The 13274-nt window shown below is 40.7% G+C and overlaps 1 protein-coding gene across 1 annotated transcript in view; it reads left to right on the top strand.

Annotated features, from left to right (window-relative positions):
* Nucleotides 1-975: 975 nt before the first annotated feature.
* Nucleotides 976-13274, top strand: part of GABRA4 (gamma-aminobutyric acid type A receptor subunit alpha4) — a 77696-nt gene continuing 65397 nt past the window's right edge. The window contains exons 1-2 of the mRNA XM_040238142.1: nt 976-1133; nt 1520-1638. Coding sequence (XP_040094076.1) covers nt 1048-1133; nt 1520-1638 — 205 coding nt within the window. The 5' untranslated portion in view covers nt 976-1047. The remainder of the gene's footprint in view (nt 1134-1519; nt 1639-13274) is intronic.

The raw sequence follows: 13274 nt of genomic DNA, 5'->3' as shown, positions 1-13274 counted from the left end.
TCTCTCTCAGACACACACACACACTCTTTTCCTGCTTTCTCCTCTCCCTTTCCCCAGACATCCTTTGCCTGCTCCCTGATGCATTCTGGATGTGGAGTCAGCTCTGCTGTGAAAGAAAAAGTGTCAAGTGTCTCAAAAAGTGAAAGTGATTTTGACCTGCTGTCCCTTGTTTCCACTTCTCTTCCCTCCGGAGAAAGGATGGAGCAGCAAAGCAGGGGGCATGCGAGTGCCAGGCGGCGGCGGGTAGCATAAAGGAATTTGTTATCTTTGTAGCAACAGCTTGGCAAAGGAGTTGACAACACATTGAAGCTCAAGTCCACCTTCTAACAGTTTTGCGAGAGAGCACCAGTGAGTTGCAATCCCTTTTACTAGGAAGATTTTTCTTTCCTCCGCCGCCCCACAACACCTGAAGGGGAGAGTCCCAGAGGTTGTTTCTGTCCAGACTTGATTTCCTCCCCCTCATCAAGATCTCCTACCCCTTCGCCCAGAAAGCCCATCCATTTCGCCCATTCTCCGTCTCCAACCTTGAAAATGGGTACAGACAGGTCCTCGACAACCTGAAGAGACAAGAGCTTCAGGGGTTAAATCCAAATGCCACCGGAGGGAGAAGCTGAGGCTAAGCTTTGCCGTGGGCGGGGACACACTTGGCGGCGGGGCTCCAGAGCTCGAGGAGAGGCTGCAGCCCCTGTCTCAAGCCCGGGAGTTAAACGTCGGAAAGAACTCGGTTCAGCCTTTCGGTATCAGTGCTCCAGGTGTTAACTCTGGCCGCTTCGGGGTGCGGGCAAGAAAGAGTGTGAGCGGCATACACAGCTCTTCATACACTGGAGAGCTCGGCGAGAAAAGGAGGGGGCGAGGAAAGGCAGGATCCGCCTCCCCGGCCCGCGTGCACACACGCGCCCACCGCGGCTGGGGCTGGCTGAGCGCGGGCGAGTGTGAGCGCGAGTGTGCGCACGCCGCGGAGAGCCTCTGCCCTCGCCTCGCACCCTGCTCAGGGCATCTGGAGAGCCTGGAAACCTGAACAGGCTTAAAGTATGGCATGTTGCAAAGATGGTTTCTGCCAAGAAGGTACCCGCGATCGCGATGTCCTTCGGGGTCAGTTTCGCCCTCCTGCACTTCCTGTGCCTGGCGGCTTGGTGAGTTCCCCGGGGTGCTGCGGGTTAGGGGAAGATGAAGAAGGGGCCAGTTCTGGGTCTCCTCTGCCCCTCCCAAGGCGAACCAGACTCTCTGGTCTCCGCTGTAACGTCAGGGGCGCGGAGCCCGGCTTTGCTCTGATCGCGTAAACGCCAAGAGCAGCAGGGGCGCGGGGTCCGAGAAGAGTGTGGATACTGGGGTCCGTGTGCGCGGGCTGCGCCTCCCCGGGCCATTTCTCTCTCCCCCATCCCTCAGCCCTGACTCCTTTAGTTTGGAGCGAGAGACTCTTTTCCTAGAATATAAACCTGTTTCCACCTGTTCGTTGATCAATTCTTAAAATAACCCCTCCGCCTGTTTTTATTTTTTGTTTGTGTGTGTGCGTTTGCAGTTTAAACGAATCCCCAGGACAGAACCAAAAGGAGGAGAAATTATGCCCAGAAAATTTTACCCGCATCCTGGACAGTTTACTCGATGGTTATGACAACAGGCTGCGTCCTGGATTTGGGGGTATGAACGATTTCAAACGCGCAAGTGTGTCCTGTGTATGTCTCTGCGTCTGCCTGTCTGTCTGTGGGAATATCATTAGGTATGCCTGGAATGCACAAATGAAAAATCTGTTAGTCTCTCTCTTTCTCCCCTCTCCGCCCCCCCGCCGCCTTTCCCTCTCCGTCTCCCTTCTCTCTCTCTCTCCCCTCGTTTGACAAGACCTCTGACAAGAAGACCGCCCCCACCGGTACTTTCCCATCTCCCTGCCCCCTCAGCCTCTTTGCGTCTCCCCCACACTAATTACCTCCTGGGACCTGACTGCTGGGCGGGGGAGGGTGAAGGGAAAGAGTCAAAAATGGGAACCTGGGGCTCAACTGGCCCGCTGCTCTGCGCCCTGAGAATGGACTTCTCCCAACTTGGCCACTTTGTTCAGAGCAGGTTGCACTTGGACAGCTGATTCTAAGTCCCCTGTCCTCCCACGTGGTGTTAGTTCCTCAGCCAAAACCTCGACCCTGTTCTACCTAGGACATGAATCTAGGGCACGAAGCTGTCTGCTCTCCTAGAGAACCCAGTCCTTGCCTATTCTTTTCTACCCTGGGATCAAATTGTCTTTATTTGGAGAGGTGGCTGTTTACTTCCCTCCTAAGACTTTGAAGTCAGGGATGTTTCTGCTTTATTTCTTCCTTAAGTAAATATGTATAAAGGGCCTGATAGAGGCACATCCATTCACAGCATCGTTGCTCTTTTTTTCGTATTCATAGTCCCTTTGCTTATGTAATGAGAATCTCAAGCATTGTGCTAGGCACCAGGTCCACAGAAATCTCAAGATAACTATTGTTAACCTCAAATACCCTCTCAGTCCAGTTCAGTGAGAACAGTCTTCACCTAAAGCCTCAGCCCATGTCTCCTGACCACCAAGTTCCTGTTCTTTCTACTACTCTGATCTAGTTACTTCTTGGGAAATGAGTCGAATAAGACTTAGGCTCTACCTTAAAGGATAAGGAATCTTACTGTTTAACCTTACAACAACCCCGAGAGAAAGGTATTACTATCTCTGTTTTACAGATGCAGAATTTGAGGCTTGGGAAGATAACCAACTGGTCCAACTTCACAGTTAATAAATGGCATGGGCAATATTGGAACCCAGATCAAGTTGTGTACTTAAAGGACAAACCCACAAAGATTGGGGTGCTATCAGATACTATGTGATGAATATCATAGTATTAGAAGCTCTGAGGCATTTGTGCTTCCTTTTGAGGGTTTTAGGAGATAAGAATGGGGAGTGTAGAAGGTAAATGGGAGCAGGATGTTCCTGGGAAAAAGAACAGAATTAGATATTATTCCAGAGGTGTTCGGTCCCAGCTTACAAAGAATTGTTGAAAATAAAAGAGAATTGTATGGGTTTTAGGAGTCTAACCAGTCTTGTTCTTCTCATGTAACAAAGGAGAATGTTTGAAAGAGAAAGTGATTTATACTGAGAAACAGAGCATATTAGGCTTCTCTGGTGGCTCAGGTGGTGAAGAATCTGCCTGCAATGCAAAGGACACAGGAGACTCAGATTCGATCCCTGGGTTGGGAAGATCCTCTGGAGAAAGGGAATGGCAACCCACACTGCAGAATTCTTGCCTGGAGAATTCCATAGACAGAGGAGCCTGGCAGGCTATAGTCCTTGGGTTCCTTAAGAGTCAAACAGGACTGAATGACTAACATAGCGTGTTAATGATAGACTGGAATCCAGTCTTCTGGAACCAGGAGCCCACTTTATTCCTTATTCCTGGATTTTATTGAGAAGGTTACTGGGAGCCATTGAGGGACTTTTTTTTTTTTTTTTTTTTTGCATTTTGACAGTGATAAAGATGGGTGAGAGGATGAAAGATTCTCCCAGTTCTTCTCATGTTGCTTTTCTAGGGGTAGGATGCTTAGCCCTGCATTTGCCTTCATGGAAATCTGAAGAAAGGCTTCCTTACAGAAGTGAATCATTTGTCAATGCACGATCTTTCCTAAGTGACTGGGAAATTATCACTTTAGATCAAAAATAACTGTGTGGAGAAGGTTTCAGATGATGTGATGCCATTTAAGGCTATAGTATATCAATAAAAGAGGATTTATCTGCCCATAAAGCTTTTAAACTTGACATTTTAAGTAAAAGAAAAAAATAATAGAAGTATCAAATCACATGTAGTTTAAATATTCATTAGTGAACTGATGTCCCTGAACATAAATTAAAGCAAAAAATTATTGAAACTGTATGATTTTATTATTAAATGTGGAAAATTAAAATCACATCTGCCCAGTTGGTGGTAATGCAAGTTGTAACTCAAAAGGAAGAAGGGATCCATTGTAGATGCATCATTTTTTTCCAGCTACCTTCTCCCATGATAGTATATAGACAATAAAATAAATGAAATCCACCTACAGAGGCCATTGCTGAATTTTGGTTAGCTGCAGGACTGCTAAAATGTTTCAAGGGCATTAGTCATCTTGTTTGTTTCTGCCAAGTTATATTCATTGCCCACTTGGAGGTTCTCTTATAGCTTTATGGGAAGGGGTTGAATTCACATTATTTTAAGTGTTAGTAGTTGATTCATTATTAACAATTTACCATGTAGCACAATTTCGTGGGTTGTTGCTCATAAATATTTGTGGTAAATGTGATTCATTATTTAGAATGGGTCATTCTCTGTAAATATGTAGTATTCCAGATGTAACAGAGGAACAGTAATTCTCACCTGCAGAAAAATGTGTAATCTGTTTACATGATGTTATAAATGAGCATCACAGAAAATAATAAGAAAATTCATTGTTAGCAGAAACTCTTGAATGCCACAGGTTTGATGCCTTCCTTGACATTTTATATCTTGTGGAAAATTTGGCATTTTTGAAATGAAATGAAAATAATTCAGATTTTGACCATTGTGCTATAAATACAGATTTACTTCCTGGTTCCCTTAATCCTGCTTCTGCTCTTTGTAGATCGTTTACTTTATATCTGTTTATACAACTTAGCAGTGTTCCCTTTAAAATAAAGCTAAAAGCAAAGATCTGAATTGAAATGGGAGGGTTTGTGATTGCTCAGTAGGCCAGGCAAGGGTTGAAATAGACTTGGAAATGAAATTACATATTTTTAACTCAGCAGCACAGCTTGCAATGGGGAAGTAAAAGGGACTGAAATGGTTCTTTCCTTTCATCCCTCCAGGATTCCCTCTCCCCTGTCTCTGTTGGAAGAGGAAAGGGGAAAGGTGAGAAGGGAAGGATGGAGGCAGAGTGAGGGCAACTAGACTGGGACATCTGAAAAGGCAGAGTTCTTCCAGCCTGCTACCATCTAGAAGGAGCCTGCACCAGCCTAGAAGAAGCACACAGTAAACCATTCCACAAAGGAGCTAGAGAGCCATCCCCTGGGCTTCTAGCCACTTCACCACTGTTATACACCTTCTTAATAATGCATAGCTAAGGTATTAACCACGTGGAGATAGCCTAGGAAGCCAGCCCTTATCCACTTCCATTGATCAAAGGATTACACAATCTTTTTGTGCATCTCTACACAAAATCTGGAATAATTGAGGCACATGATTTGGAATCACCCAGAGATGTATAGATAGAGATAATTGCCTCGGCTCATCTTCCACAATCTCTCTGAAATGGCAGTGGAACACTAGGGTTTTGCAAGGTTGTTCACCAACACTGTAGGACTTCATGTAAGTAGGGTTTTCTGCAGTTTTGAAAACATTTTCACATACGATTTCTAATAAGACGATCAAAACTATGCAAAAAGATAAGCAGGGCATGCTTTTTTCTTCTCTTAGAGAGGAGGCTGGGAAAATTGCAATGAATTAGCCAAGAATCCTGCATCTTCTAATTGACAAGACAAGATCAGAACTCACACTTGACTCTTTAAAACCTTAGTCAGGCAGCTTGTCTTTTGCTTCAACCACTTCTAAGACAAGTTTTTGCATCCTTCTGTTGACCAAGAGTCAAATTTTCATGAACATACCTTCTTGTTACTAAGTAGGTCATTACAGTAAGCAAAACGCCATTTCGCCCAGAGGAGTAAAATGAGAACTTTTATTTTAAAGACTTAATAACATTTTTAAATGGAAAAGCAAACATTGGGGGAATATATTGTTGTTGTTCAGTCACTCATGTGTGATCAACTCTTTGTGACCCCATGGACTGAAGCACTCCAGGATTCCCTGTCCTTCACCATCTCCTGGAGCTTGCTCAAACTCATGTCCATTGGTGATGCCATCCAACCATCTTGTCCTTTGTTTTCCCCTTCTCCTGCCTTCAGTCTTTCCCAGCATCAAGATCTTTTCTAATGAGTTGGCTCTTTGCTTCAGGTGGCCAAAGTATTGGAGCTTCAGCTTCAGCATCAGTCCTTCCAATCAATATTCAGGATTGATATCCTTTAGGATTGATATACACTAGGTAAATTTGGAATAATTTTCCCACAGAAATGCAAGTATCCTTGAAATGTTTTAAAGAGATCTATTGTTGGTCAGTCTATGTCATGTCTGACTCTTTGCAACCCCATATCTCAAGCTAAAAATTAAACTGATATATCATGCCAGCTTTATTGGAGAAGGCAATGGCAACCCACTCCAGTACTCTTACCTGGAAAATCCCATGGATGGAGGAGCCTGGTAGGTTGCAGTCCATGGGGTCGCTCAGAGTCGGCCGCAACTGAGTGACTTCACTTTCACTTTTCACTTTCATGCATTGGAGAAGGAAATGGCAACCCACTCCAGTGTTCTTGCCTGGAGAATCCCAGGGACGGGGGAGCCTGGTGGGCTGCCGTCTATGGTGTCGCACAGAGTCAGACACGACTGAAACGACTTAGCAGCAGCAGCAGCAGCAGCAGCAGCCAGCTTTATTAATTGAATGTTGACAGAGAATATATATTTTAAAATATATAAATGAAATGAACATTTGAAGTCCACAGGGCAACAGAAAAATAAAGCTTCATTCTCTTCAAACTTGTCACTTTCATTCATTGGTTAAATCAATAGATAGTGAGAAATTGTTACATGCTAAGAACGATGTAAAGCTGTAAAGATATAATTCTGAATCAGACACAGGCTAAGCAGTGTAGAGAGATAAAAATAACAGGGAAACAAATAATTAAAGATAGTGCTATGGAACAATCCAAATGCTAAGATAAAGAATAAATTGGGTGAGAGATCTATTTCAGATACAGTGGATGAGGTAGATGTTTAAGCTGAGACCTTAAAGGTGACAGACATGGGAAGAGTAAGTAAAACTTGTCTCAGGCAGAAAAAAAAGAACCCAAAAAACAAATGCAAAGATTCTAAGTTAGATGATAAATTAATGAGATTCAGACAGTGAAGGGTGTCCAGTGTGCTTGGAGTCAGAAAGCAAGAGGAAGAATCTCAGAGGCCTAGCTTAGTGTTGTTAGAGGAGGTCAGATTATGCAAAGTCTTTCATAAAGGAATTTTCTTTTATGAACCTGGATGCTATTGGATTTTTTTAGGTAGAGGGAGTGACATGGTATGACTTAGATTGTAATATGATATCTCTCGCTGCTGCGTAATAAAAAGAAAAACCTAGATATGAAGTTGGGACAATATTAAAAGCAAGGTAACCAATGGGAAAAAAAAAAAACAAACCTTTTATTCCCTGGTTGTCTCCTTTTAGTTAATGATGGCTTGGAATAAGATGGTAGATGCAACAAAGATGAATATAAATAGATAAAGGTGAGATATATTTTGGAGGTATAATTCAACAAAAAATTGGTGATGGATTCCTATATTGGTGGTAAAGGAGAGGGAGAAATAAGAAATGAGTCCTGGATTTTTTATTTTGAGAAAATGGACAGGGAATAGTGTTATTTAAATTGGAGAGGATTGGAGGAGGAACAGTAAGGGGAGAAGGGTGAAATTTAGAGATCATGTGTGGATATTTGAAGTATGCTCCTAAGTAGAAAAGAGCCTAAGTTGTCTTTAGATGCAGTCTTCTGGTGAGAAGGAACTACGGATGCAGACTTGCTGAGAATGGAAATGTCACTGCATGAAGACAACATGGCTGAGAAGTGAGAAGGGGTCAGTGTGATACAAGGATGAGGTTTATAAAGCTTCACAGACTGGTGAGAGCTTTGCTTTTACTCTGAATCATATCAGAAGTAATTGGAAGGATTCCACTAGGGGTGAGACCTGAACTGGCTAATTTTCAAATTCTCACCTTGGTTGCTGGATTGAGAAGAGTAAGTCAGGGTCAAGGGCAGAAATGTTTTTATGACCAAGCAGGCAAAAACTGATGGCCATTTTGACCAAGTTGGTGGCAGAGAAGCCTGTAAAGCTGTAAGAAATGGTTGGCTTTTGGCTATTTTTCAAAGTTCTAGTCTACTGGTGACAGCTAGACTATGAGATGTGAAAAAAAAAGGGAGACATCAGATCTGACTCAACAGATTTTAGACTTGAACAGCTAGAAAAATGGAGCTGCCCAAACTGGCTGAAGCAGCTTGGGGATGTAGTTGAACAATTTGCATGTGGATATGTTACATTTGAGCTGCTTATTGGATGCAAAATGAAGATGGGCTTGGAATGCAGGGATATTGGATATGTCAATGTGTATGATATATAAGGCCGTAAGACTACAGAGAAAACCATGGAATTAATGGCGATAGAGAAGAAGTACAAATATTGAGCTCCAAAAATCCCCAGTGTTAAGAGGTAGGGGAAGAGGAGGAAGAATTTCTGTCTCAGGAAGACTGAAAAAGAATGGCCCTTGAGGTGGAAAGAAAATATCCAAGAGAGTGTTTAGATTGGATGTACAGGGGAAAAAAAGGTATTTCAAAGTGGAGGCAAGATTGATCAATTATGTCTAATGCTTCTGACAGATAAAGAAATATAGGAACATCAAGTAGACCGCTAGATTTAGCAATATCTACATCTCCAGTGATTTTGACAAAGGCAGCTTCGGTGACGTGATGAAGGTGAAGGTCTGATTGCGTGTGTTCTGGAAAGAATGAGAGGAGTTTCTTTCTGGGCATCTGTACAGGGGAGCAGAGAAATGAGCTGGTAAACGGGAGAAGTAGCATCAAGAGATCTTTTTTTAAAAATGAGAGAAATAAGATTATTTTAAAACTTTGAGGGAACGATGCTGTAGATAGGGGAAAAAAAAACTGATGATACTGACAAAAAGAATTTTAGTGGATCCTAAACATGAAAACTAGATTGTAATAGATGATGGAGTGAATAAAAAGAAAATTCCAGGCAGTCAGCATAGCCTTCTTTTCCCCTCAAAGTTTACATATGAAAGAGAAGAGGAAGAGCGAAGGTTATCTTTTCCAAAGAATTAGAAATACCATAAGCTGTTTGTGTACCACTGGAAACAGACAAGGAGAGAATAATTTAATATTAGATTGGAAGGAAGGGATAACTGAAAGAAAGATGCCCTTGAGACAGCAGGAGACTGTAGAATCCAAATCACAAATTTACTTTCTTATGCTCTTGATTTAACAAAAAAGATGTACTGGTGCTAATATACGCATAGGTTCCTTAGGACAAGAATATGCAAAATGTATTTTTTTGTTTCCTAAGATAGGCACTAAAAATCTGGTTATTAATAACTTGGTGGACATTTAGATGATATTTCACTGAGATGTTCGTTTTCTCTTAGATGAAAAATTGCATCAACTTGCATTTTGTATGTCATTAAGCAAATAGCTGCTTTATCGTCTAAGCCTTTTTATGTATTTGTTATAAAAAGCTTCTGCTACACATAATTAGATTCTGGATTAATAATCCTTGGTTCATGACACATTTCCATTATGGGACCACAGATAGCCTTCTTTATATCTATCCATCTATTCATTCATTTGCTCTAATAAAGTAAACACCCACTTAAATAATTAAACAGCACAACCTTGATAACTTACTCTGCTATATGGTCTCCCTCATCCTATTTGCCTGTTTTACCCACCCAAAATAACCATGATTCCGAAACGTTTTTAAGTTATTGCATAGCTTTATTTGAATATTGTTTTAGCTCAAATTTACTCTTTTAATAAAGACATTGAAGTTTAAAATTTTTCATTTGTTTTGAACATGCTATTATCTTTTGATGCTTTTTCACTTGTGTATTTCTAAAATCTATTCTTACTATCGTGTCTTGCTATAGATCATTCATTTTAACTGCTGTGTGATATTCCCATTGCATAGGAACTAGCTGATTCATCTGCTGCTCTGTTGGCAGTCGGCATTTTGCTTGTTTCCAAGATTGTGTTTCTGTGAATATTCTGGCTCAAAGTCCCTGCTGTAAATGTGCAAGAGTTGCTTTTGCATTTATATCCAAGAGTGGATTTTTCTGGATCTTAGTGTAAGTGGGAGTTCAATTTGATGAGATAATGCCAAACTGTTTTCTGTGGCGGTTTTACAAATTCAAACCCATTTACAGTGAATATGAGATTCAGGATCCACAAACCTTTCAACACTTTAGAAAAGAAATGGTATTTTAATGTGAAATGACTTGTATTTTTCTGATTTCTACTCTGATTGAACATCTTTTCAAAATTTTATTGCTCACAAGAATTTTCCTTCTATGAATAGCATTTTCATCTTTTGCTCATATTTTTTGTTGTTTAGGTACTGTTCTTATTTGTTTATTTGATGGCTTTAATATTTAAAAAGTAGAGCTGGATTCATAGAAGGATCACAGCATAAAGGAGGCACTAATCTTTAATGTCATCTAAGTAAAGCTCTATGCTTGTTTGCTTTCTCAACAGTATCAAGAGACATCTGTTCCTTCTTTAATATGCAGGAAGGCTAGTTTTTCTATATTTTGTAGGTGACAGAGAGAATTAGAGATTTCTTTACATATTACACCAAGATTCATTGTTGTTATCATACATCTTAAATATTTTAAGTCTCTTGTTTTGGGGAGACATTAATAGTGTTTTATGAGATGTAGCTGGGTGCATGGATTTAGGTGACTGAAAACCCAGAAAACTTTCAAGCGCATAGCTCAGAAGGCAATTTGGAAAACAGGAGTTGACTCTTTTCAGTATCTACAAAACAGCTTAAATGTTTTTTCCTGGGTGTGACAGCAAGTTGGACACTTTTACTAGAGAAAAAATTAAAAAGTGATATTTTTGTCCAGGTCTCTAAAGCTATAGTAAAGAGTGGGAAATTGTCTAAGACCTTGTTAATTGCTTTCCCACTTTCCAAGCAAGTTAGATTCATTAGAAAGATGGGAGTATTCCTATGAATTTGATCCTGGTGGTCTTGGTTCCTTTCAAAACTGTTGAAGATCCCTTTGTCCTAGGAACTGTCCACTATGTTGGGGGAATTAAAAACTATTTCCTTATTATCAAGGAAGCAAGATTTTAAAATAAAAGATTCCTTTATGTTACACAAATGCATATAAAATTAAGAGAAGTCCTTCCAAGATCAAAATTATCTGGTTTCTATGTAATTATACTCTTAGGAAAGTTGATTTGAACATCCTAAACTGCAGTGTTAGAGGAAGCGTCTCTAAGAATTATTCTTAATTGCATAGCGACCGTTGTTCATTGAGAACTGATTTATTGAAAATCTATTACATTTAAGGCCTAAAATTTGTTCAGGAAGAGGATACAAATATAAATAAAACATGAATTCTACTTTAATCAGGAAATATTTTTAGCTTAGCTGATGTAACAAATAAATCTCAGAATTTTTTTCCTTTGGGGAGATTTTAAAGCCACTACTAGGGTGATAACTGGGAACACAATCAAACACATAGTTATTCACCACCTAGTATGTGAAAAACACTGTGCTTGTTTGGGATTTCCAAGAGAAGTAAGATTCACCTTTATTGTTAAGGAGAGAAAAGACTCAAGCAGGCTGTAATAAGAAGAGCAAATGCATACAAAGAGCTGCAGGAATATAGTTTAGAAACTACTCATGAAACAAAACAAGAAGGATAGGTATGGCATGTTATGTACTAGATAGAAAATTATATGTATGTTATTAACGGTGGATTTACTATTTAATGACATCATTAACATAGTAAATCTAGAATACGTCTTATAGATCAACACAGGGAGGTTATAATTCTGGCTCTGGAATATAACATTTAACCTCTGAGAGCTCAGTTTCCATATCCATAAAATTCTCTTAAAATATCATTCCTGGAGAATATTATGAAGATTGAATGAAAGAGCATATGGGAAGAATTTAGTACCCTGCTTGGCACATGCAGGCATACCTGCTTAGTCGCTCATTTGTGTCCGACTCTTTGTGACCCCATGAACGATAGCCCACTAGGCTCCTCTGTCCATGGGATTCTCCAGGTAACAAATCTGGAGTGGGTTGCCATGCCTTCTTCCAGGGGTATTCCCGACCTGGGGATCAAACCTGTATCTCTTGCATCTCTTGCATTGCAGGTGGATTCTTTACCATTGAGCCACCAGGGTAGCCCACTGGCACATAGTAGGCCTTAAATAAATACTAGTATGTTTGCTTATTGTTCTTTGGGAACAGCCCCATTGCTTGGGAGCTGTTCCACACATACATGCCCCTTGATTCGTCCAGTCTCCATCCCCACTGCCACTCTCCATCCCTACTGCCACATCCCTTGTCCAGGACACTGTCATCTGCCACCTGACTTAGTACAGCAGCCTCTTAGAAGAGATTTCTTCAGCTGGTTGTGTGTGCGTATGTTAGTCACTCAGGTATGTCCAACTCTTTGTAATCCCATGGACTGTAGCCCTCCAGGCTCCTTTATCCATGAATTTCCCCGACAAGGTTATTAGAGTGGGTTGCCATTCCCTTCTCTAGGGGGATCTTCCCAACCCCAGGATTGAACATGGGTCTCCTGCATCGAAGGTAGATTCTTTACTGCCTGAGCCACCAGGGAAACCTTCTACTCTTGCTTCCCTATAATTCAGTGTCCATACAAATGCCAGAGTGATTCAGATCATATATTTTCCTTACATCAAATTTTTCAATGGTCTCCCAGTGATTAAGGAATACAAATCAAACTTCTTACTATAACCTATAAACAGAGGCAGAGCTGGACTGCCTATCAGAGGAAGAAATCTTGGGGGAAAAAAACAGGACAAATGATTAACCTCTGTATTCATTTGCTTCGGCTGCCATAACAGAGTGCCATGGACAGAGTGGCTTCAATAATAGCAAATTCATTTTTTTCACAATTCCAGAAGCTAGAAGCCCAAGATCAATGTGTTAGCAGGTTGATTTCTTCTAAGCTCTTTCCCCTTGGCTTGTAGATGGCTGTCTTCTCTTTGTATCTTCACATAGTTTTTCTTCTGTGTGTTTCTGTGTTCTATTTCCTCTTCTTATAAGGACATCAGTCATATTAAATTCAGGCCCAGCCTAATGACCTCATTTTAAGTTTATTCCCCTTGTAAAGACCCTATCTCAAAATATAATCACATTCTGAAGTACTAAATGCTCAACATATGATTTTAGGAGAATATAATTCAGCTCATAACAATCTCTTTCCCTGGGATTTCTACAAGTTTAAGACAGTGAACTTAACATATAAATAAGTTGCTTAAAAGATACCACTTTCAGAATATGGATAGCGAAGGAGGTGTTCTGTCTGAGTTTTTCCCCTTGAAGTTCTCTTACCTGAAATGCATTTTCTCAGTTTTTCCAATGTCTTGGGATCATTCTTCAGCTCTGTTTGGAAAGTCA

The sequence above is a fragment of the Oryx dammah genome, unplaced genomic scaffold (assembly GCF_014754425.2).
Source record: "Oryx dammah isolate SB20612 unplaced genomic scaffold, SCBI_Odam_1.1 HiC_scaffold_3, whole genome shotgun sequence".
NCBI classification, from domain to species: domain Eukaryota; kingdom Metazoa; phylum Chordata; class Mammalia; order Artiodactyla; family Bovidae; genus Oryx; species Oryx dammah.
This window is presented reverse-complemented; position numbering and strand designations above follow the sequence as displayed.